Source organism: Aristolochia californica, unplaced genomic scaffold (assembly GCF_029961685.1).
Source record: "Aristolochia californica isolate CCGP_79_NKW_82.1479 unplaced genomic scaffold, dmAriCali1.0.hap1 SCAF_10, whole genome shotgun sequence".
Lineage (NCBI taxonomy): Eukaryota > Viridiplantae > Streptophyta > Magnoliopsida > Piperales > Aristolochiaceae > Aristolochia > Aristolochia californica.
The window spans coordinates 27248200-27275030 of NW_027181771.1; the positions used below are offsets into that span (position 1 = coordinate 27248200).

At 38.5% G+C, this 26831-nt stretch overlaps 2 protein-coding genes across 5 annotated transcripts; one reads left to right on the plus strand and one right to left on the minus strand.

Annotated features, from left to right (window-relative positions):
* The first annotated feature begins 1187 nt into the window (after positions 1–1187).
* Positions 1188–1673, plus strand: LOC137943020 (uncharacterized protein C6G9.01c). The gene has a single exon (XM_068788719.1). It carries the CDS (start codon positions 1188–1190, stop codon positions 1671–1673), a length of 486 nt encoding a protein of 161 aa, XP_068644820.1.
* A 2653-nt stretch (positions 1674–4326) lies between these two features.
* LOC137941696 (ribonuclease II, chloroplastic/mitochondrial) lies at positions 4327–26396 on the minus strand. 4 transcript variants are annotated; one of them, XR_011110433.1, is made up of 15 exons: positions 26029–26396; positions 25129–25288; positions 24867–24980; positions 24702–24779; positions 24491–24622; positions 8070–8291; positions 7738–7920; positions 7111–7173; positions 6903–7009; positions 6390–6539; positions 6131–6290; positions 5525–5920; positions 5176–5400; positions 4854–5051; positions 4327–4625 (listed from the first exon to the last, which is right to left on the minus strand). XR_011110433.1 is itself a non-coding variant. In XM_068787225.1 (15 exons), the coding sequence occupies exons 1-14, from the start codon at positions 26265–26267 to the stop codon at positions 4929–4931; spliced, it is 2370 nt and encodes a 789-aa protein (XP_068643326.1). In that variant the 5' UTR covers positions 26268–26396; the 3' UTR covers positions 4327–4625; positions 4892–4928. The 4 variants fall into 4 exon arrangements, 1 of the variants encoding a protein (XP_068643326.1); XR_011110434.1 differs by having other exon boundaries at positions 25189–25288; positions 26011–26396; XR_011110431.1 differs by having other exon boundaries at positions 26011–26396.
* Positions 26397–26831: the final 435 nt, after the last annotated feature.

The window sequence follows — 26831 nt, forward strand, 5'->3', positions numbered from 1 at the left end:
TTTTTATCTCTCCTTAGTTGGGTAATATACATTGACAGCTGTGGTGCTTATGGTTTGATTTCAGTTTCGGTTCTGTGCACTTTACTTTTTCTCTGTAAATAGTCCTTTGTGGTCTGTTCAATGTAAGCAGTACTTATCCTACCTTTTATTTAGCCGAAGAAATCTGTTTCCTAAATTTGAAAATTGAAGTCCCACTTTCAAGCCATTGATATTTCCATTGATTTTTAATGAATTCTGTGCATCAAATAATCGTTAAAGGTAGTCCTGAACTAAGGTCTGTAGAGGAAAATGACCTAATGACAGGTCTAACATTGATTACAAAGAGTGTCTGTCCTGTAAATAAACATGCTTTTGAACTTCCTATGTGACACCTTATATTTGGATTTTTTTAATAGAAGATTAAGCTGTTATTGACTGCCTTATATTTGTACTACTTGTGGGCTTATCTTCATGGTAATTGATATATACCCATTCCCCACTTCAAACTATACTTTTCTATGCCCATATGTTAACTACAGGATCAGAAAATATTGGAGCTTAAGATGTTTTTCCAAAGGATAACGAGAAAAAAAGGGTGTTGATATCTTTTTCCAGTAAAATATTTACATGAAGGTTTTTTAAGCTAGTTATGTGTTCTTTGATATCAAAATCGGCTAACGCATAATCGTGAACAGTTTTAAAAAAAATCTATATATGACAAAGTGTCCAATCCTAGCATTGCTTCTTAATCTGGTAAAGAAGGTTGCTGTTGTAGTGTTTGGTAGTAGCCATGAAAAAACCTTAGTTAGCTGTGAAACCATGAGTTCAGAGTCTATTGATTTGTAGATTTTACTTGTAGGTGAGAGGAATTGGAGTTATGCCTGAGACCTACTGGTTCACACCTTCAATTTAGATAGGTTAGCCTTGAAAGCTTGCTAATAAAATCCTTTCTGGGACTCACTTTCCCATTGTTCTCTTCTCATGTTCCCAGTTTTCATGTTCTTCTTCTGGTAAGTTTGTTTTAAGTTCTTAAAAGCACTTCAATTTTAGTTGTTTTTGTGTTGTTGTACTGGACTTTGAGGAATTCCTAATTCCGTTTCCCTCATGTGTGCAGGATAAACTCATTCATTGGGGATCATAAGACTTGGGGAAAAAGTGTTCATTCCTCCTGTTAAGATTTAAGAGAAATACTGCCATAGCCACACTCGATGGGAAAGAAAAGGGCATTGGGAGTTGGGTACCTTGTGAATGTAACATCTAAAGACAAATCACTTCCTAAACCGAAAAATACAGGCTGTGAAACTAAAAAGATCTTGAATGAAAAAACCAAAACACAAAAGGAAAAGCGACACCATAAAACTGAAGGTAACTCTCATGAACATTCTGTTTCGGAAAAGAAAAAGACAGGTGATGAAATTGAAGAGATTTTCTCAACGTTGAAGAAGAGAAAGAAACCAGACCAGGGTGAAACTGGTGAAGTGACCAAAGCTGCATGTATAAAACAGAAGTTGAAAAAGAAGAAAAATAAAGCTAAGCAAGTTACTGCAAAAGAAAGTGGATTTGTTGATCCTCCAAAACCTAGACGAAGAGCAGAAGATGGACTCGCCATCTATAGTGCAGAGGAACTAGGGATTGGAAAGTCAGATGCTGGGGGCACACCTCTTTGTCCATTTGATTGTGATTGCTGCTTTTGATTGTTATTTGTGAGAGAAGTCTTTGCGCTGGAATTTTGTCATTTCAGTGGCTGGGGGAAGTTCTGAAAATTGTATTTAACTAATACTTTTCATGATGGACACTGACAACAATCTGTTTTGCTTTCTGAAAATTTATTAAGTTTTCCCTGAGATATTAATCGGTTTGTTTATGTTTTAAATACAAGTATTCCATGTGAAGTGGATGGATCTCCATAAAATATCAACAAACTTGCGAGTAGCTGAAAGAACTAGAACAAACAGTTTGAGAATCGGTTCCCAACTTGGAACAGCCTGAAAGATTCAGTTTATCACTCAGAATAAAGATGTGGATTACTCAATCTGAAGTCTGAATCCAAGCTCCAATTGTCCACTCACATTCCTTTCAGAAAATTCTGTCGGATGCATATCAATGCACGCAACATCCGACAAAGAGTCTATATGGTCTAATGTGATAATGCTCCTTCCCATGGCAGAGGCTCACAAACCATACAAGGTTGATTCTCGTTACAGACACTATCGGTTTTCACTTTCACCCTTGGCTAGCAGTGGCTAGTGGATGATGAATTATTTTGTGTGTGTGTGTGTGTGTGTGTGTGTGTGTGAGAGAGAGAGAGAGCAGTGGCTAGTGGATGATGAATTATTGTGTGTGTGTGTGTGTGTGTGTGTGTGTGTGTGTGTGTGTGTGTGTGTGTGTGTGTGTGTGTGTGTGTGTGTGTGTGTGTGTGTGTGTGTGTGAGAGAGAGAGAGAGAGAGAGAGAGAGAGAGAGAGAGAGAGAGAGAGAGAGAGAGAGAGAGAGAGAGAGAGGAGAAGCTTGGACACGGACAGAGTGACAGAGGAGAAAGAAAGCAACAGTAAACAATAGTACAAGACACAGACAGTAACCCCAGACCATCCCCAGACCATTTGTTGTTGTTTCATTAATGTAAAAGAAAGGGAGCAGAAACCAAAAAAAGCTCACGGGGCCCAACTGTTTCTTCTCACCGTCCTACCCTTTTTTCTTGATCCCCAATAAGTTCGTTCGTACACCACCTTTCACTGCACATTCTTCGGTTTTACTTCCACGCAACCCCTTCCAAAAAGCGTTTCTCTCTCAAGCAAGCAATGAGGAATCATATCGCAAAACTTTATTGTTCCCATGCACCAGAAAGCAGGCATACAGTGCAGGTCTCTTCACCTTTTCCCTTTTAGAAAGGCATTGCTCAAGTTCATCTTTTCATTATTCTCCATTGGGTGAGGAGGAAGGTGGTCTTCGCCAAATTCACTCTTCTCCATTTCATTAACTAATATCTCAACTCACAAGCAATTGAACTTCTGATAGTTCGAAGCAAAGAAGAACATCTTTTCATGACTGTCTTACTTTTATAAGACACGAGGAACAAATGCTGCAAGGAAGAATCGGTGATCTTACCAGCAACAAGAAACACTTGGCTAGTGGGTTGTCTTTGATGGAGGTGATAGCAATTGCGCATGCAAGATTCATCATCAAAGCACCTTCAAGCCCATGCATTGTTGCCTTCATCGAGACACAATCTTCTCTGCCTTCCTTCCATACTGTGATTCTAATTTATGGAGGGAGGCTTTGGAAGACATGGTTAATTACTCTCCTGTTTGAGCAGATGATGAGACGTAAGTGTTAAGCGTGAGCTTGAGTGTCTTCCCAGTGGCAATATTCAAGCAAGGCCTGGACCATGCCCACGAGAGCCCGAATTGAAACGTCTGGGATGAAACAACACGCAAAGGTTTCTTCCATGCAAGGGACCAAACGCCCCATGGTTTGGAATTGAATCAGCATCATTGCAAGGTTGGCTTTTGAAAAGCTAATTTGTGCACCAGAAAGATTGGGTTTCAGTATCCCTTTTGTTTTTTATCCCGTATTCTTCATCTGTTTACATAGAGGCCAAAAGTATCTTTCCAGAGGGATATTTAGGGTTTAGGATTTAGGTTAATCGAATTAAATGCTTATTAAGAATCATAGTTTCTTTTTGAGACATATTTATGGCTAAAAGTGAGGTTAAAAAATAAGACAGGGTAAATTCACAACAAAGTAAATAATATGTCAATTAATTATTTTGGGATAAACCTTGGACTCAACTTCACAAAAAGAAACTTTCCCATAATCTCCTTGATCTTTCTGTTACCACCCAAGTGTAAGACCCCCACCACTTCTAAAGACGAGATAAACAAGTTGAATCTTACTTTTTAAAATTTACCCTCCCTTGTTTTTTTAACCTCTTTGAAATTTTTTATGATTTTTTTAAAAATTTTCCATATAATTTCCTAATAAGGCACTAACAAGATTTTTATCTAAAGGTTTATGACAAATGTATATCGTGAAAAAACATTTCTGGTTTTTCCTGAGATAAAAATTTCCAACCAGGGCATTAACAGAGCTCTAATGTTTTTTTTTTTTTTAAGTGGGAAAGGTTAAAACTTTCCATTTGTTATCAACTTTCTCCTTCTATTAGATGTTGATTATACATGCATAAGGTCTCTAAAGAACCTTGACGTAGATAACAAGCATCTTGCATTACGAAATTCTCATGCATGGCCAAAAGGCTAAATCCACTTGGCTCTATAATTTAACACCTTAAATTTATAAAAGGTGGGAAAAGAGAATCAGAGAAGAAGAGGAAAACGGGGAGAAACCTTACAGGTATAATTGCATTTTTTAAACTTGACAACACCCTCATACATACAAAATTATGGTGAATCACCCAGGCCACATGCCAGTGCATTAAACTTGTTCTCGATGTTTTAATCCATTACCTTGCATCAGACTGATCTCAGTACAAATTGAAGAAAAAGAGGCTCCAGATAATTCCCCCCCACGAGTTTCAGACACTACTTCTCCATGCAAATCAAGATCACTTGAGCGGCTTTTCAGTACACCCAGCTGGTCAGTTTTTAACATCATCTCCTGTAAGCCAATCAATTATACAGTTTCCCATCACCTGTACAGTAAAACAACATCAAATCCTACGATTATCGCGAAGAAATAATTGCTGACAGGTTTTAATATAGAAAACACGAACTGGCAACAGATGTTTAAGGTTTTCAAATCTTTCTATGCACCCTTCAAATTTGAAACAGTGGGATACAATGTTCTCCAAAGACCATGAAATGGAAAAAGAATGTTTCCTTTTACATAAATCGTAAATAACAGTAAAGTATTTAATTACCATGGTATGCATCGCAAGGCCAAGTATGAAATTCTCACATTGTTAAATTCCAGTTAGATGCGTCATGAAAGGTCCTTAATGAACAACTTCCTTCAGAGAGAGGACATCATCACGCGGATGAGCTTCTTTAACCAAGACTTGTATCTCATCTCCAACTTGTGTTCCCACTGATACAAATGCAGATGCCTGAATTCCAACCTGCAAAGTAATTTATTCACCACGTCTCAAGATTCAGTGAATATGTTTCAATATTTTGATGGATCAAATTATGTCCTTGAGTCCAATGTCCATAAACACCAAATTAAGGTCATTAGATCTCTACCTCAACTAAAAGTAAGGCAGCAATACGATCTTTGATAAACCTTAAAATCAAGGCATGAAACTTCTTTTCCTTGGGCTGTCTCCTTAAATATTCCAGTAGCCAATACCTTAAACTACTGCTACTAAGCTTTCTAACAACCCTGATATGCATGTTTACAAGTGATGCAATTCCTTCCAACTGACCAGCAGTGAAGGGTAGAGAATCTCCTCTTAGAAAAGCTTTAACCTGTAAAATCACCTGCCCCCGTGAAAAAAGAACTTTGCTGCATACTCGATAATAATACAGTATGGCTTCAAACTGCCATAAAAGACAACCAATCTAAAAGAAGGAAAGCAAGTGAAGAAAGGACCTGATAATGAGCAAGAAGATCCATATAGCGACGGATGGGAGAAGTAAACTGCACATAACCAGGAAGCCCTAGAACTCCATGACGCATGGGCTTCCTACAATCGATTTCTGCTGCACGCATTAGTTTAACAAGAGCAGTACTCCTAACTGGTCCTTCAGGAAGATGAGCATATGCTGAAGAGGGGATGTTTGCTTGAGGCTGCCCTCTGTAGGGTAAAGGAATGTTGTTATATGAACCAAAAGTGGCCACAGCTTCCCCGCAGAGTATCATCATTTCAGAGACAAGCCGCATTGCAGGGCCTGACTGATCCTCAACATACAGATTGATCAAAGGTTCTTCGTCATCTGGATTCGTCACCTTGATGCGTGGTTCAATCATGGCTGTGTCAACCGCACCCTGATTCAAAAGTTTTCTTAACGTCTTTGCTAATAAACAGCAAATCAGGAGTGTCAAAATGTGTTCTGTGGTTTTAATCATGCTGGATTAACTCTTTAAAAATCCATTAGGAAATATGGGGGGGGGGGGGGGGGAGGAGGGGGGAGAGGGAAGACTTTTTAAGTGTTTAAGAGGCAAGAGAACTGTTGGAGTAGCAACTAAAACCAAAACCTGCTGGCGTCGCCATTGTAACCGGAGGGCAGCTGCTTCAGATAAAACTCTCAGTTCAACCTCCTCTTCCAGGTTCAAGTATAGCAATTCCGATGCACTCTCATATGTCAGCATATATGAAGGCCTGATGATCGAGTTATCTATGGTGTATTCTGCAATGCTACAAACCCCAGGCTGAATCATCACCTGTCTTCCTTCTGAACAGATAATTTAATAAAAGAATTTTTAAATAATAAAAAATGAAGTTGTTAATATTCACCTGCCATCAGAATGCAGAACAACAGACACAGTGATAGCATTGCAAAGTTTTCCTTGTTGTAAGCTCATTTTTTCCATTGCAAGCTTTTCCGGGAACATTGGATAGGTGGCAGTAGGCAAGAAAATAGAGGTGCCTCTTCTCATTGCTTCTCTGCATACAAGAGTATACCCAATGAATATTCTTTTTAATAGGAAGGCTCATATTGATATCTATCATAATTCAAGGTGTAGATAGCTGCAGGATAAAACAGTAAATCGAGAGCATTAGCAACATAAAGCAAGAAAAGTTTGAAGATTAGATGTGTATTGATTAAGAAGTTAAAAGGGGTTTTGTTGTATTAATGTCTCCTCAAGAAGTATTTTTCTTCTTTTCAGGCTCTTCTTCTTCTTCTTCAGCTATGTCCTATTTTTCCTTCTCAAAAGTTGAATTATCACATTCCCCAAAAAGAAAAGGAAAAAAACTTTTCAGTTAATAATAATGAACTTGTCTAACATAGGCACTGAAGAAAAGCACCTGTCTATAATGCTTTGAGGCTGAACTAAGCTAGAAGGATCTGCAACATGTATCCAAACTTTAATGCGGCCATCTTGTAGCCTGGTTGCACTCAGGGCATCATCGAGCTGCATAGGTTGAGTGCTTATTGAGTGATGTTAGAAGAAATTTAGAGGTACCAGATATAGCATTTTAATGGGTATCAGCAACGCATAATAAGTAATATTACCTCATCGGCCTCATCTACATCAATTGCATATACCTTCAAGAACGTAAGATCTTTCCGGATTGTCTAATACACAAAGAATTCACATTTAGCAAAAACACGGATACATAATGTTATGAATTAAACGCCCTAATTCCAAACTAACAAGAGCAATAGTAATAATTGAGGAAGAAAGAAAAACAAGCAATGAAAATAACAACAAGATTTATACAGGTTCGCCTCAAGGTGAGACTACATCCCGTCTTCCGCCGTAGCAGTAATCCACTATAAAGATAAAATAGTTTACAAGAGAAATCGTACACACTTACAGGTATTTTTCTCTAACCTCTCCCGGCCGAAACTAATGATGTTCCTCGGATTATAAAACCCTAATAGCGGCGCCCCAAATATAAAGAGGGAACTAGGACAACCGTGATACAAGAGTAAAATTCCCAAACTGCCCTTAATGAAACAGCAGTTAATATATCATGGACCTAGCGAGGGCTCCGCCCCCACAACCCCGGGAGGGGGGCGTCCAACCCCCACGGTGACCTTTTCGTGAAGGTCGATCCGCGTACCGACTCAGTGTAGGGCGTTGATTAGGCTCTACAACTCAACACATAAAACAAGAAAACATAAATGACCATCTACCTTGTCAAAATCAGGAGACACTGAAAGAAATTCTTCTACAGCTGATAAGATCTCTACAGAGTGATCAGTACGGATGTTGAGCTTCAGCAGGTCCAAATTTACATGTACAGGGAAATACCCAATATTTATGAGAAGATTAATGGCAGCAGATGACATTTTTGGCAATCCCATGGCCTTGAGAATCTGCACGCATAGTCTAAAACTTCAATTTGGTGCTAATGCTTTATTTAAATTCTTCCATTTAATTTTGGCAAAGGGCAGACTGGAACAAAAAAAAAACAGATGAATGTCTATGCAGAAAAAAACTTACATAAATTGATCTCACTACTTACCACTTCTGCAACTTTCTTTTGTTCATTATCCTTACACATATCAAGAGCATAGGCCTCAAGAGCTTCAATGAAGTGTTGGATTCTTTCATCCACTTTCCATGATGTCTTGGGAGGCTTTGAATGGAGAGGTACTACCTTGGCAGACTTCAGTAGCTGAACAAATTCCTCTATTTCTCTTTCAGCTGCCTCTTTTGCATGCTTCCTTTGCAGAAGTTCTTCTACCTTAGTTAACAAATGGGACATAAAGCATTTAAATTACAACCAAAATTGAAGTAAAGGTTGCTGCCAGTATTATATAGTCTCAGGTCATTTAGATTTATAAAATAACAGGAACACATAACATTTTCTTTCCGTTGACAGCAATGAAACTTTTGTATATTTTTCACCTGCACCATACAGTTAGAACCTTAAGTGGCCACAGTTTTCTGTTTAGACTTTTACTATTTTGCACTTTTTCAGCACTGCAAGTAGTCATGGTTGTGCACTTGGCCTTTCAAATGATCTTAATGTGTGGTTTCCCATTACTGATTCAGTTTAATAGATGCCGTCTACTAATGTTCATCAATCCATGCAATAGCTTTTGGTAAGAAAATCTTGAAGGGCAATATCGTCGTTTTGCACTCACTTTAAGGCCCAACAACTACGTTATCTTATTCTATGTGTTTATGTTATGGTCCCGGATCTGACACATGGATTCGTAGGGGGGAAGAAGAGAAAGACGAAAATCAAGCCAAAGGGAAGCTTGAAAACCCTAGGTTCTTTGAGGAGAACACACACCCCTAAGCTCATTGAGGAGAACTCAAAACCCTTGTTTACTCTAAATCAATGTTTGTCTTTCTCATTACTCTTACCCCTTAAATAGGGTTCACCTTTACAAGGTTTAAGATAAAATATTACAAAAATACCCCTGTAAATAAAATATTCCAAAAATGCCATTGTGGCCTATTAATTCTTTAACTGAAATAAACTAAAGTAAATTAACGAAAAATAATTAATTTAATAATGTTATTATGTGCATAACATTACACCCCCCCTGGGAGAAAGAGTTTGTCCTCAAGCTCGAAGGTAGGGTTTGCTTGCCCATGCCGACGTTTCCACCTGTTCCCAAGTCGCATCCGTGGTATCTGTGTCAACCGGTATCTGTGTCAGCCCTCTGGACGACAAAACTGGAGCATTCCACCTGAGAAGCAAATTTTTTTTTTTTTTTTTTGCCGACACTGCCAGCATCACTTGTTGTAGCATAGCCCAATACGGATAAGCAACCAAACAACAAGTTGAACAATCACCTGCTCCAAACTGGCAACTTCTACTTTGATATTAACAGCAGGAACAACTTCCAAGATCGTCGTTCCTTCGGTGAGGTTGTTTCCTTTGAGACCTTGCCACGTGATGGTCCATCCACCGCATTGGGAACCCAGGTCATGGGCATGGCTTCCAGCTACGAGAATGCTCTTTGCCTTCTTGGGGAGGGGAAGCAATGTTTGACCAGAGTCTTTTCCGTTTTTCAGAAACACAAGTGATATTTTGAGTGCTTCTCTAGCCATGCTTCCTGTGTTCCTGGTTTCCAATTTGATCGACCAAGCTGTTGTCAGAGTAAGGGGTCTCGAAGAGACCCATCATGAATTTGATACGCAAGATCCCGATTACTGCATTGTCAATTTTGCTCATGGGAATGACTCCGCTGCTCACAAGATTGGTTAGGTCATCAATGAATCCAGTGAAATTATACCCCACCATTACCATGTCGATTCCAGCTTGAATTGCAGCAGCCACAGAGGACGAGTAGTTGGTGTGAGGTGAGTACGTGATTTTATCAACTCCTTGCCAGGCATCATAGTAAACCTCATAGAAAGCAGGCATGTGAATGCTCAACACTGAATGGAAGTCGATTATGGTGAGGTACTCATCGATCCCTTTCTGGCTGCCGCCATCACCCAGAAAGTGCTTCGCACAGGCATCAACCTTCTTTTGTCCAGCAACATAAGGAGCACCCAGGCGTCCACCTTGAAGGATTTATTCCTGTAAACCAGATAAGATCTTTGTCATCTCCTCGACAATCTTTGGATCAAAAGCATCTACTACAGGCTGAGAAAAATATCCTTGAAATGCAGGTCCATGTAAAGGTGTAAGATCAACCCCATACTAATTATGCTGCTGCCAAAAGAGGGACTTGTTTGCAATTTCAACATACAAAAATTCATCACTGAAGGGAGCCAAGTGTATCCTCCCAAATAGTGAAAGAATACCACTACCAACACCAACGTCAACAACAACAATATCATGGAAATCTGAATGGTTCTCAATTACTGCCAAACAGTTATCAAGATTTCCAAAATTAACCGCACCGTTTTCATTCTGCACGGCGACTGTTTTCAGCACTGGTTGCTGGCTGTCTAGCAGCAATTTTTGTTGCACTGCCACAGTAGCACTGCGTCCTTGGCTGTCTAGCAGCATTGTGTGCACTGTGTCCTTGGCTGTCTAGCAGCAATGTATTCTGGACTGCCACAGCAGCATTGTTTGCTTGGCTGGCTGGCAGCATTGGATTCAGCAGTGGCACTGTTGGCAGCACTGTGTTCTGCAATGTCAAAACAGCAACAGCACTTATACTTTGTTCAGACGCCGCCCAGAATTTAATAGTTTTCCCGTCAACAGTCATAAAAATCATTCCCCACAGCATAACATTCAAATTATGGCCTAGAGAACCTTCATCATTGAGAGTCTCCCTATCTGCCAACAACTTCTCAAAATCAATGGTATTAAGACAATCTATACCAAAGACAACTGCTCTGCCACATAATTTCAATTGAGATGAGATCAATGGCTGGTAATCCATTAAATACACCACGAGCAGCATCAATGTTCCCCCCATGCACAAGCACATTCAAGTCATGTCTCATTTGGTCAAAGTCAGAATTTTCCAGGTGGTACTCAGCGCATTATATTTTGCAGTTTGTAGTTTCTGCTGGGATGCCCTTATCTTCACTGCAATAGCAGCAGCAATAATAAATATCAGCATCATCTTGGGCTCAAGAGCTCCACTACTGGTACATGCAGTAAGAACAGAAATTATTTTTGGTGCTATCCCTGTCTGGCCAAAACTAGCTCCATCCTGCAGAGGAGTATCTGTTGTGCCCACAACAACAGATAATTGTGTAACATAAGTCATTGCTGCTACTACTCACAGAATTATCAGCACTGTGTTCAGCAGTGGCACTGTTGGCAGCACTTTGTTCTGCAGTGTCAAAACAGCGCCGTACAATCCAGCAATGCATTGGAGTGAGCTGGAACAATAGGTGAAACTTCCATTCTTCCAATAAACACTGCTATGCTGCTGGCCTAAAGATGGACCTATCAGTGTTCTGTTCTCCAATTTGTGTTCACAGATCTGAACAGCAGTAATCACTGCAGCATGTCCTTGATTCTCATGAGCTATAGATGCACCCTGTGATTCCTTTTCATTTTCTACATATTCTAGGTGCTGCTCATCTTCATCACTTCTAACTGGTTTTATTTTTTTCTGTTGAGTCCATTTCTGCATTGCTACAGCAGCAGCAACTAAAGTCCAGACTAAAAATCCAACCAATCTATCTACTTGAGCCCCTGCCCTCTGCCCTTGCTCTCTCAACCTCTGAATAACACATTGAGCTTCTTTTGATCTCTTTTCAACCAACCCAATATAAGTAGCAACAATTGGTGAATGCCCAGCCTCTAACATCTCAATGCAAAACCCAATCACATCTTCTAGCTGCTTCCCTTTACACAATCCTTGAACAAAAACTGTAAAGCTGAAAGCATTGGAAGATATACCATTGTTCTGCATTTTCCTGAAAACCCCTTTTTCATCTTCAAACTTTAGTGCCTTGCAAAAGCCTTCCACCACATCCATATTGATTACAATTTCAGGGATTGTACCCTTTTTACGCATTAACCCAAATAGCTTCATAGCTTCTTGAATCAAACCGTCCTTGCATAGGCCATCTAGCACTGCAGCCCCATTTCTTTCATTTTCCTGAAATTCTCGTCAGCATCTTGAGGCAATGGATTCGGTGAGGCAGCTACATGAAGTTCAGTCTTTGGTGGAACTAGCATAAATAGAAGACTAGCATAACTAAAATACCTTTCAATTGAAACTCTTCTGTGAGACCTTCTTCGATAATAATTGTGGCTCTGTAAGACTTCTTATTGTGAGAGTTATGTAAGACTCTTCCATATTTGCTCTTCAACAAGAGGGAAAGCATACTATTATGATTGTTGAAGAGCAAATATAGAAGAGTCTTACATGACTTTCAAAATAAAAAGTCTCACAAAGCCATAATTAATATGGTAGAATCCTACAGGAGTCTTGCAGGAGGAGTTCTCACAGAAGAATCTTAGCTAAAGGTGTTTTAATTATGTTAGTCTTCTATTTATATCCAGTTATTCAATTATTCTAGGACTTAATTTTTAGTGTTTAACTTTGGGCGTAATTGGGACAAGGGTGGTTTAATTGTAATTGGATTCTACTTGTTTCTTCTATTATAAATAGATGCTCATTGTACTCAAATTAAAACAAGTTAGTGAATTATTTGTTTTTCCCAAAAATTCAATAATGATTACTTCTAAGAGACTGAATGGCCAAACTATCTGTGTTGGTCACAATCGGTCAAATTGTATTTGAAGGCTAAGAAGAAGTCAAAATTCATTGGGGATGACCCTCCTATCCCTTTGAATGATGACTAGGAAGCTGAGGACAATCAGGTTATGACTTGGCTAATTAACAACATAGATTCCAAGTTAAGGAATCAAGTTATGAACTGTGACACAACAAAAGAGATGTGAAAATCCTTAGAATTTGTTTAATACTCAAGAGAGCAACTTGTCACGAGTTTTTGAACTATATGCCAAGATGTTTAGCCTCAGGAGATATAAGAGATCTGTCATTGAATACTATAGTGAGCTGGTTAGTATATTGCAGAAAAAGTGTTTTCCATCCCTTTACTATGGATGAAAGAGAAACAAAGAAACAAAATAGATAAGTGCACATTGCAAAATTTCTAGATGGTTTAGGGCTAGAATTTGATGTTGTTAGGGCACAACTATAGGCCTTAGAAGATGCTCAACATTATCCACAGCTTATTGCTGAGTATACGTGTAGAGAATGCTATTGTAGCCCAGGGAAATAAATATGTGACTAGTGTTTCTGTATCAACACTAAATACTCAAGGTTCCTCAGAGTCATCGAGGGGCAGAGCTGGAAGTACTAGAGTAAGAGGAGAGATAATCTAGGGAGAGGAAAAGGCAAATGTGATACTAGGCCAAACAAAAAATATGCTCATTGTAGCCATACAGATCATTTTTCTGACAAGTGTTAGGAAAATTTTGGTAAACCCACTTGGGCCAATTCCATTGTTCATTAAAGCACTAATGTGTCTCTTGAGCATATTTTGAACATAGTACCTAGCCCATCCGATACAATGCAATAGTTGATTCAGCACATGGCACAACTGAATGCTGCCTCCTCTTAACATCTATGATTTAGTTTTCCACTCTACAGCCACATTTGCTAATATAGGTACGTCTGCCCTACATGTGCGTCCATCCTCCACCTAGATTATTGGCTTAGGAGCTACTACCCACATGTCCAGTATGTCCAATTTGTTTTCTAATTTAAAAGAGTCAACTACTATTGAACAAGTCATATTGGCCGATGAATCCATTTTTCTAGTTCAAGGAATGGGTACATTTGTTCCAAACAAAAAATGGGTACATTTGTTCCATCTACCTTTATGTCACCTCAATCTGTCCTATTTGTTCCTAAATTCCCTCTCAATTTGTTGTCAATATGTCAACTGACCAAATCAATGAATTGCTTCGTAACTTTTTATTCTTTTCACTGTGTTTTTCAGGATCTTACGACGAGAAAGACGTTGGTTTCGTGCGTGAGAGAGGCAGATTATACTTTGGAAAGCAACTCTCCAGATACTTCACTAGCATTTCACTCTGTGGTTTCACGTGTACGGTGGCATTTATTGCTAAATCATCCTTCTCCTACAAAGTTAATTCAGCTCTTTCCTGCATTTCCTTCAAGTCTATCCTTTCAGTGTGACTTGTGTCAGTTGAGCCTTCAAGTCAATCCTGAAGCAGTCGCTCATTTGATATTTATTCATTCTAATGTTAGGGCCTTGACCAATGCCTAGTATTTTTGGTTATAATTATTTTCTTTCATTTATTGCTGAATTCAGTTGATGTACTTAGGCGTATCTCTTAGGAAAGAGATCAGAAGTATTTGATGCATTCAAAAAAATTTATAATAAAATAAAGAATCAGTTTGATACTTTTATTCGTGTATTTCGCACTCATAATGCCTTAGAGTTTACGAATCAAAAGTTCGACTTATTTTGTCAAGGTCATGGGCAAAATGGTGTTATTGAACCTAAATATCATCATCTTTTAGAGGTGCCTCGTACCATGCTTTTTAATATTAATCTTATCAAAATCGTATTGGGGTGATGCTATCCTCACTGTTGTTTCCTCATTAACCGAATGTCTTCCTTAGTTATCGATAGTAAAATTCCTATACAGGTGTTAATACCATCAATCATCTTATTTCCGTTGTCTCCTCGTGTTTTTGGGTGCTTATATTTTGCACATGTCTTTGGTACCTCCAAGGACAAATTGTCCCCTCGAGCTGTCAAATGTATTTTCTTGAGATACTCACACGTAAGGAAAAGGATATAAGTGCTTCAATCCGTCTACTAAGAAAACATTTATCTCTACAAATGTGACATTTTTTTAGGATACTCCTTTGTTTTATGCGTCTTCTATACATGTGTCTCCACCCTTTTCTATTCCTGGGGTTGCTGCCCCTATTCCTATGGAAGAGATTCCTAGTCCGATTCTTGAAGCTACTATAGAAAAGCCACTATAGGTATATCATAGACGAAAAGTGACTCAAGATAAAGTTGTTCTCTCTCTGACACAGAACCAAGAACCCTCTTTGTCTACTGATCTTGAGGTAAGTGATCTACACCTGCCCATCGCTCTTTGGAAAGGCGTTAGAAAAGATACTCATATCCTTTGTCTTACTTTGTATCGTTTGATTCCCTTTTTGACTGGTACAAACAATTTGGTAAATCCTAGTCCTCTTGCGCTATCCTTTGCCTGTGCAGGCTGCACTTTGTTCTCCTTAGTGAAGAAAATAATGGATGTTGAGATGGAGGCACTACGAGATAGGGGCACCTGGCAGTTGTGTAACCTGCTTGTTGGTGCTATTGTTGGTTGTAGATGGTATATATTGTGAAGTATAAGCTAGACGGTTCTGTTAAATGCTACAAGGCTAGCTTGGTACCCAAGGGCTACACACAGACATATAGGATTGATGCATTTGAGACCTTTTCTCCTATTGCCCATCTATCATCAGTTCGGATTTTGATGTCTATCGCAGTCAACCAGGTTGTGTCAACTTGATATTAAAAATGCATTTTTGTATGGCGACTTGGCTGAGAAAGTTTATATGGAACAACATTTTGGGTATGTTAGTCAGAGGGAGACTAACAAAGTGTGCCGACTCAAAAAGGCAATATACGATCTCAAACAAAGTCTTCGAGCATGGTTTGAGAAATTTAGTCAAGTGATCATGTCTATTGGATTTGTTAGGAGTTACTATAACAACTCACTTTTTGTCATGAGGAGATCATATAGTATTTTAGTACTACTAGTATATGTACACGATACTATATAATTTAGTAATGATATGATAGGCATTGAGGAGATAAAAACACATTTAGAAAATCAATTTCAGACTTAAGACTTGACGTCACTAAAATACTCTTGGGGTATTGAAGTAGCTAGAAGGCAGGTTTGGTACTAACTTAGAAGAAATATGTCATAGACATGCTACATGAGTATGAGTATGGGTTGTTGGGTGCAAAGCTTGTTGAGACTCCTACGGAAGTTGGGCATGACCTTCATGATGGACAGAGTGATGAACTCTGTGATATATCATCAGTTAGTTGGAAAACTCATATATACTACTATCACTCAGCCTGACATATCCTTTGTTGTCAATGTTGTTAATCAGTTCATGGAGTGCCCTCACAACGTTCACCTGAAAGCTGGCTAGCAGATCTTGAGATATCAAAAAAGGGGCACACAGAAAAAGACTTTTTATCCTCATAATCACATGAAGATAGAAGCCTTCTCGAATGCTGATTATGTCGGATCTACGCTTGACCGGAAGTCTACCATAGGTTATTGTGTCTTTTTGGGAGGTAATCTGATAAGTTGGTAGAGCAAGAAACAAAATATTGTAACTCATTCCATTGCCGAAGGTGAGTATAGAGCAATGACTCATACAATCAATGAACTCATGTGGGTTAGATCTGTGGTAAGAGAATTGAGCTTACAATAGGATGGACCTATGACAATGTACTGCGATAATTAGGTTGTTATATTCATTGCGAGAAAACCAATATTCAATGAAAAAACTAAACATATTGAGGTAGATAGTCACTTTATTCGAGATGTTGTGATAAAAAATGAGGTTGTAACTCCCTATGTGTGGTCTGGTGACCAAATTGAAGATAGTTTTGCTAAAGCATTGGGCAAATGTAAATTTGGGATATTCTGCAACAAGTTGGGCCTTATGGATATATATGCTCCAACTTGAGGGGGAGTTTTAGAAAATCTATTGAAGGGCAATATGCTATTTTTCACTCACTATAAAGTCCAGAAGCTATATTATCTTATTCTATGTGTTTAGTTTTATCTCTAGTCCTATTTTCATGTAATTTGAACAAGTATGTAGGGAGATATAAGGGTAAAGTGTTTTAAAGAGAAAAGGGGCATTTCTGTAATTTATTCTCAGAATTATTATAAAAGGATTGGTGGTCAAGCTCAACCCCCAAAGAAGAGCCTTTCCAGTGCTCTAATTTCTCTCCTCTTTCATTTCTTTCACTCTTGTAGAAGTTAGGACCCCATGGGAATGACTCTAGGTTTACGTGGAAGAAGAAGGAGAAAAGAGAGAGAAGAGAGAGAAAGGAGAAGGACGTTAGAGAGGAGAGTTTGGATTAAGGGAAGGAGAGAATGCGTCAAGGGAGAAGAGAGGGTGGCTGGACATTTTTCCAAAGAGAGGAAAAGGCTTAAATGCCTTACCTCTTAGCCAATGCTCTTATTTATAGTGTTACAAAGTCCTTAGGGTTACAACTTAATAGATTAAAAGACATACTGAGACAATGTATTTACATCTTCATGTCATCCTTATGGAACATACCATAAATAACCACTTTGCCACTCCTTTGACGTGTGGGCTTCTAGCCTTGAGCTTGTGGGCTTGAGCCCATCTTCCAACACTCCTCCTCAAGCTGGAAGAGAAAATACATCATAAATACCCAGCTTGCCACCTATATAAGATAAAATTTTGGATGTTACCGGTTTGGTGAGGATATCAGCTAAGGGGGGGTTAGTCCACAATGAAATGGAATGAATTACCCCCGCATTACTTAGTTCATCCCATTTATGGCATTAGTCTAGAATGACTTGAATTGAAGTGGGATAACACCATTTCATTCGCTCAGGCAAAAACGGGGGAAAGCTGTTTCCTACCTATTTTGCAAATCATCTGCTTTCCACGCGCGACGCGCGTTGCTTCTTCCCCTCCCCCTTCTCGTCAGCCTCTCCAGACGCAGAGCCCCCTCGGCCTCCCTCTCTTCCCCCCCCCCCCCCCCCCCCTCCGCGATTTTTTTTCCTCCCTCTGCCCCCACCCCCGTCAGCCGTCCTCCCTCTGCCCCCACCTCTGTCGCAGAGCACGAGAGGCTCTGTCGCAGAGCCCCTCAGCCTCCCTCTCTTTCCGCCCCCCCCCCTGCCCCTGTCGGCCTTCCTTCCTCCCTCTCTCGACGTCCGTCGCAGAGCACGGGAGGCCAGAGCCCCTCGGCCTCCTGGCTTCTCTTCTCTCTCGGCCTCCCTATTTTCTCCCTCTCGGCGCACCGTCGGAGCGTCGCCGTTGCCCGCTGCCGTCGCCGTTGCCAAGATCGCCGCAGAGGAAGACGAAGACGATATTTAATTTTTCCTAAGTTAGGAAAAATTAAACATCATCGGTTTAATTATCCAATTAATTAAACCATTAGTTTTTATTTTTTGTTAATATATTATTAAATAATAATATTTAAAATGTATATTATGTTATTGATAAATTAATATATTTATTTATTTATTTTTATTAAAATAATGAGTTTTAATGTTAAACTATATCTTATGTTATTACAGAATAATTTATTTATTTATTATATTCACTTATGTTATTTTTAACTTTTTTATTTATTTTAAATAATTTATTCTAGTCACACGTAATTAGTATATTAATTTATAATAAACTGTAATCATTAATTGGTTTAATTATCCAATTGTTATAATTAATTAAACCATAATTATTGTTTTAATTTATAATAAATTATAATCATTAAGTAATATAATATAATTTTTCATTAATTAGGATATTAATATATTCTAATACTACACGTTAAATCACTTATAAGTGTAGTAACCACGTTTATTTTTGTTAATTATATGTTTAGGTATATGTTTTATTTAAGTATATTATAAAATATTACTTATTCTCGTTTTTATATCATATTTTTCATTTAGGGGCACTAACACTGGAATCTGTTTTTCAGCCACTTGAACTCATCTATACTAACACCCAAACATGAATTGAAGTGGAAGCAATTCATCTCACTTCAATTCAATTTTTCACTTCATTTCCACTTCATTGTGGACTAACCCCCCCTAATTGCTCTTGAGATGAAACATACTTAAGAGAAATTATTCCTTCTTGAAACTTTTCCCGTATAAAATGACAATCCACTTCAATATATTTAGTTTTTTCATGGAAGACTAGATTTGACGTAATGTGAATAGCTTCTTGATTATCACAATGTAGGCCCATAGAGCCTCCTTTATAAAATCCCAATTTGGTAAAAAGAGTCTTTATCCATAAAAGTTCACTTACAGTGTGGTTCATAGCTCGGATTCTGCTTTAGCACTAGATCTTGCAACCACATTTTGCTTTTTGCTTTTCCATGTGACCAAGTTCCCCCCAACAAGGGTACAATACCCAGACGTAGATTTTCAATCATCAGGTGATCCAGCCCAATCTACATCTGAGAAGCCTTCTATATTGAAGTGATCATGTTGTTTATATAGCAATCCTATTCCTGGAGCACCTTTTAAGTATCGTAGTATTCTCTCCAACGCTTGCCAATGAGTAATTTGTGGTTTGTGCATGAATTGGCTTACCACACTCACAGCATATGATATATCTAGCCTGGTCACTGTGAGATTGATCAATTTTCCCACGAGTCTTTGATATTTGCTAGTGTCAACATCTTGTCTAGTTGTGGCACACAATTTTTTATTCGCATCCATAGGTGTATCAACTGGTCTACAGCCCTTCATTCCTGTTTCATCAAGAAGATCTAAGACATATTTTATTTGAGACAATACTATTCCATGATTTGACTAAAGGACTTTTATACCCAGAAAATATTTGAGCTTACCCAAATCTTTAGTCTTGAACTCTTTACATATCATATTCTTCACTTCTTGTATACTATGAGCATCATTTCCAATCAAGATAATATCATCAACATACACGGCCAATAATGTCTTCCCTTTGATAGTATCTTTAACATATACTGAGTGATCAACCGAGCACCTATGAAAGCCAAATCGTAGAAGCGCTTGACTGAATTTATCAAACCAAGCCCGAGGAGACTGTTTAAGGCCATATAAAGATTTCTTTAACCGACATACGGACTCCCCCTCAACCACATATCCTGGTGGTTGGACCATATAAATTTCTTCGCGTAGATCACCATTTAAAAATGCATTTTTTACATCAAGCTGATATACTGGCCAAGATGAGTTGGCAGCAATAGAGAGGATGATACGTACCGAGTTCAGTTTTGCAACTGGAGAGAAAGTCTTCATAATCTATCCCATAGCACTGATTATAACTTTTTGCAACCAGGTGTGCTTTAAGGCGAGCAACCGACCCATCTGGGTTGTGTTTCACTGAAAAAACCTATCTGCAACCAACACGTCTTTTCCTTTTTGGGAGCGATGCCAATGTCCATGTTTGATTTTCATATAATGCATGCATTTTTTCATTCATAGCCGCCTTCCATCCTGGATACTTCAGGGCCTCCTGATAGGATTGTGGTATGGAAACAGACAAAAGAGAAGCAAGAAACTGAACACACTCAAAAGATAAGTGATGAGAAGACATAAAATTTGCAATTGGATGAGACGTAGTGCAAGAACGGGTTTCCTTTCATAATGCGATAGGTCGAGTATCAAATTCAGGCTCAAACATAGGAGGAGAAAGACTTACCTCAGGTGGATCGGACAACTCCACAGGTGAGGGGACGGTCGGTGCTTCAGGGGGTTGAGTAATATCTTCATGAAACGGCACAAGCGGGCATGGAGTGGTAAGAGGAAATGTAAACCCTGGAGGAGTTTCATGTGAGGAGTAGAAGGAAGTGTCTTCAAAGAAAGTCACATCTCGAGATACCATCAACCTCCAAAGTGTAGGATTATAACAAATATATCCTTTCTGAGTTCGAGAATACTCCAAAAATATACACCTCAGAGACCGAGGATCAAGTTTACTTTTATGTTTTGAAGTATCATGAACAAAACATGTGCAACCAAATACTTTAAGAGGAAGAGAAAATGGATCTTCACCATGAAATAAAACAGAATACGGAGTTTGATTTCTAAGTACTGATGAAGGTAACCTATTGATGAGAAAGCATGGTGTAAGAATAGCATGAGGCCAATAAAAGTAGGGTACCTTCACGGAGTAGAGGAGGCCCCGAGCAACTTCAAGGAGGTGACAATTCTTTCTTTCAGCAATACCATTTTGTTGAGGGGTATAGGCACATGATGTTTGATAAAGAAGCCCATTACCCTCACAAAACGATTTAAACTCGTTAAACAAATATTCCTTAGCATTATCGGATCTAAGGATTTGAATTTTTTTTCCAAATTGCTTTAGGATTATTGCATGAAAGTTTTTAAAAATAGAAAGAATTTTTTATCGTTTTTTAAACAAAAACAACCAAGTCACTCGGGTAAAATCATCCACAAAAGTAACAAAATATTGAACCTGAGAAATATTAGAGACCTTTAAAGGGCCCTATACATCAAAATGTATTAATGCAAACGGAGCAGTACTAGTAGTTGTAAGACGAGGAGAATATGTACTCCTAACATGCTTACTTATTTGACATGCCTAACAATTAAAATTAGACAAAGATTTAAGAGATGGAACTAAAGAACGAAGTGACGAGGTAGATGGATGACTAAGCCGGTTGTGCCACAGTTGAGCCTCGGATGTAGTGGATGAAATAGCAACTACTATTGGAAGAGTAAAATAGTATAAACCCCCTTTTCCATGGCCGCCACCAATCACCTATTTCGTAGTTAGATCTTGAAATACACACGAAGATGGTGAGAAGGTGACAAAACAATTCAAGTGTTTGGTTAATTGACTAACGGGGAGCAAATTTAATGGAAATTGAGGAACAAATAACACATCTTGGAGAGGAATAGACGCGGGAATAGAGGAGAAACCCTTGCTAAGCACCTTGGTTTGGGAACCATTAGCAATAGTGACCAATTTATGAGGAAGACATGGAGACAATGAATGAAGCATGTGTTTATTACCTGACAAGTGTTCGGAAGCCCCAGAGTCAATGATCCAAGAGGAAGGGGTTGAAGCGGAAGAAAGCATACCTGAGGCAATGATAGTGGCAGTAGTAGGGCCCGGTGGAGTACAGGACTAATCCAATAAGAATTTCAGCTTCTGAATTATAGCATAGTCATCCGCAAAAATAGTCACATTCCCGGAATGAGAATCAGTCCTATCCTCCTTTTTCTCAACATTAACTGATGCTGGATTGGTTGTCGCCTAATTAGGCTTACCATGGAGTTTCCAACATGAATCCACAAGGTGGTTCTGACCACCACAGTAAGTGCACAATCGAGGCTCAATGCGGGAATGGGTCGGACCCGTTCGACCACCTCTATTGCGGCCTCCTCTTGTATTTCTGTAGCATCCTCGAAATGGGGATGATGTACCCCGATTACCAAAGAACATAGTTGATGGAGCATCAATCGGAGAAGGAGGAGATGGATTAGGAATCCGTAACAACGTAGCACTGATGTCATTAAAAGAGGGAAGGGCAGAGCAACTAAGAAGTTGTATACGGCTTAATATTGGTAAGGCAAATAGCCGTTGCCAGGGCCTCGCGCTGTTTTTCTTCGACAACAATGTCGATAGAGTATGGTTGAGCAATTTTCCATTCTTGGAGAAGGCCACAAAACCGGGCCAGAAACTCATGAATATTATCTCCTTGTTTGGTAGCCAACATGCTTTGAAAAACATTATATACTCATTGCAAGGAGGCGGTACTAGAATAGAGCTTAGCACATGAATCCCAAATATCCTTGGAAATTTCCAAGTGGACCACATTGTTAGCGACATGCTCTTCCATGCTATTAATAAGCCAACTGATAACCATGTTATCATTTTTTACCCATTTACGGTAAACTTCATCTTCTTCATGAATCGAATGAGGGATTTTGATAACATGACTGAGAAGGTCACGAGTAATGAGAACCCTCTATACTGATTGTGACCAGCTGAGGTAATTGGAAAGACCTCTTAGTAGAATTGTAGTAATTCGACACAAATCAACTAGTAAGGTCAATTGTCAAAGGGGCTCAAATAACAATTACACAACGTAATTTGAAGCACCCGTAGACCAAATTAGCCACCAAAACTAAGTAGAGAATATTTTCACGAGTATAAGCACCAAATCATAAAAAAATTGGTGCTTTTGTGAAGTGATAACAAGAACCAACCACTACTCAACTTCTCTTATATTTATCAAAAATATAGAGAAGAGAATAGATAAAACTCTTATCCTTAATCAAAACTCAACCACAAAACCGAGAGCAACTTTCGACAAGGCCTTTCTAGGCAAAATAAATTTCAACCCATGGGAATACTTCAACACAAAAAAAGATTCAATTGCTGAAGTTCAAACGCAAAAAAAATAATAGGGATAAGTGAGTTCTGGAATTTCATCAAACATATAACGAGCATCCAACAACATAACACGCTCCCATGAATAACGTTAGATTATAGAATTGACAGCAACATATGCTGGAATCGCATATCAACAATGTGTGATTCCCGTTACATAAAGGTAACTGAAACCAAATAACAAACCGCAAAAAGCAACCGTTGATCAATCATGTAATTTTCCTACAAGATGATCAAGACTACAATATCATTTTAGTCATACAAGATAGATCTTCACAATGTTTATGAAGATTATCTTACCTTAACATGAATCAAGAATTCAAGAAGAGAAAAAAAATTGAAACCGTAAAGAGAGAACATGCAAAAAAAAAAAAAAAAAAACTAGATTTTACCTATCTCTTCATGGCAGAACTCCTTCTATACACAACTTCTTGAATGGATGACATAACTACTTGAATAGGGATCCTAACCTCCAAGCTCTGATACCATGTAGAAATTAGGACTCCATGAGAATGACTCTAGGTTAACGTGGAAGAAGAAAGAAAGAAGAGAGAGAAGAGGGAGAAAGGAGAAGGACGTTAGAGAGGAGAGTTTGGATTAAGGGAATGCATCAAGGGAGAAGAGAGGGTGGTTGGACGTTTTTCCAAAGAGAGGAAAAGGCTTGAATGCCTTACCTCTTAGCCAATGCTCTTATTTATAGTGTTATAATGCCCTTAGGGTTACAACTCAATAGATCAAAAGACATACTAAGACAATGTATTTACATCTTCATGCCATCCTTATAGAACATACCATAAATAACCACTTTGCCACTCCTTTGACGTGTGGGCTTCTAGCCTTGAGCTTGTGGGCTTGAGCCCATCTTCCAACAACTCTCACTCTCCAAAACCCTAAATTTCACACTGTTATACTTTTACATATAGACATGTAAGGTGCTGAAAAGAATGCAAATAAAGCAAACCACTACAACACTTATTAAAAGAAAAAAAAATTAATGCAATAGGTAGATTAAGATCAGCCAATTGCCTGAAACAACATTACTGGAGCAACAAGGTATAAGGCATGAGATTGAAGAATTGTTGTTTAACTTATTATTAAGTTTTTTTTTCCTAAAATTTACTATTATTAAGGTCAAACCAGCAGGAAGAAAGGTTCGGGAAAAGATGGTTGAGGTCTGGGGGGTAACTGAAGAATGTAGGCACAAATTTGAGAAAACTTTTTTTTTTTTGTCTCTCCTCAAAGTCAGTAAAGGATCCCTAGGATTCCTTATACATGAGAAAACACACACACACACACACACACACACACACAACACAAGAATTATGAAATATACCTGTCCTGTGGTGCGAGGCTCGTAAACAGTAAAGGTTCCTTTTCTCTCAATGGCACTAAAGTATATTTCATCTTTTGATAGCAGAAAATGTGCACAGTAGGATTCCAGAGGCTCCCTATTACCATATATGATCTGCAAGAATTTGAAACAACTTTACTATCGAAGCATTGAGCCAAAGCAACAGAGTGAAAATTTGCATAGGGGTTCTTACCTCTGCAAGTTCTTCTGCTGTTATTGACTTATTTTTCTCAAGAAGTTCTGCCCATGCATACTCTAGTAGTGTTGCATCCTGCATTATGACACCAGTTATAATGCAGCAACCAAAATTATGAGCTCAACAAATATAGGAAAATATATAAAGCTAAAATCCACCCACCAAGAGAATTTGGGATTTATGAATGAAATTGGAGATGTCCGTGTGGTCAAAATCTTCAACACCAGGAACAATGTAAGTAATTTGTTGGGGCTTTATTGAGGAGGTTGTCCCATTCTGTCTTAAAAGATCAAGAGAAAAAATCAAAAATTAAAGTTGTTGCATATAGTCTGCTATACAAATTGAATGGGAAAAACTGACAAAACCAAGAGTTTCAACACCGAGCAAATATTCAAAAGGCTGCATTGGTTGTTTCTATAAGAACCTGATCAAACACCATCCAATTTTTCTTTCCATCAGGTTTCTGAGCAACAGCAAGTAGTACCCTCTCAGAATCTTTCTGAAATTCCAGAAGCAACCCTTTTCGAAGTACCCATTTTTCAAGTTTATCTTCAACCAATTCCTGACTACCGATTAGTGCCATTCTGCAATAATTAGCATACAAAACACCTATATCAGAATGAGAACATAGGAATGGAACTAGTAGCAGTTCAAGTGAAATAGAGTTCATACACCATTTGGTAATTGCTATCAAATAAGACAGGTAGGATAACACATGGACAACTTCTTTCATAGAATGGTATAGTTGACAACTGACCAACTAATGTCAACTAGATCAGATCTCGTGGTACTTTGTGGTTCATTTGGAAAGCTCTTAACATTGCTAGGTACCTTGTGGTCTACTCAGGAGACCCCTTAACCACTGATGTATAAGACGGATCATTCATAGTTGCCCACATGGTCAACAACCTCCCTTTGATCATCACCTTTCATAAGAACAATGATGACGCCATAAAGCCCTCAACTGGATAAAAACAGGAGAAGAGGTTTGGAAGCAGTTTGTTGCAATCTGCTTCTGGTCAGGAAAGTTAGGTTTATAGATAAACACTCTCTCTAATGAACTTGAGTCACTAGGACTTCTAGCATCAATTTTACAGCTAACATTCACTATCACCAAGCGCAACGACCATGGTTGAGAAGTTCGCAAGAAGAGCTTAGTTTTCCGGTCATTAGACAGACACCAGGAAAAGCAGAAAACGTGGAAAAAAAGGGAAAATCGGTTCTAGGACTAAACAGAGGAATAAACAACATCAACTAACATGTGAACTAAATACATACTAACAATGAAAGAGCAAAATAAGATTACTTTTTACTCGCTCGGAACCTTTTCTTTGAACGCAATTCTTCAAACTCCTCCATGATGCTGTCCACGAGGCTCTGCACAAACCGGTTGCTGCTCGCCAAAACACTACTATTGAAACTGAGTCTCCTGAATTCAATTACCGTTTTCGGGACACGGAAGTATGAGGACCGGAAATGGAAGGAACAGCATCGGTGAGTAGACGGAGTTATATACGCTGAACGGAAGATTGAGCAGCTGTTTACCACGCGAACCGCCATCATCCCGAGTTTTTACAAGATAAGAGACAAACAAGTTTCAGCTATCATGGAGAAAATGAAAAAGGGATAAATCGAAGAAGGATTTTCTCAGAAAATGTGAGATTTTGGCTCTTGAAGCTTTCAGTCAGTAGAAAAGAGAGGGAAATGGTGTTCCCCCATCGCTCGACGATGATTCCAAGCCTCCACGAGGAGATTAGTTCGTAAATGTACAGATATAGCCTTATCCTGTGAAAGGAATTCGCGCCTTGACCCATTAGCCTAAGACCCGGTTACTAATTACGCTTGCCTCTTAAAACTAGGAACATAAAAGGAAAAAAAATCGACTTAAGTATATGCTTCATCTAATTTTTAAGTTAATCATCACATTTAGATTCAATTTTTTAAAAGGATAATTTTTATCCTATATTTATTTTACATCCATGGGTTTCTGATTTATGTTTATTTTAGATTTTTTTATTTTATTATTTTAATGATAAAATAAATTAATTTTAAAAATAATAAGATAAATAACATTTTTTTAAATAGTGTAACTTTTCCAAGAAAGAAAAAGCTAAGATTCATTCTCTA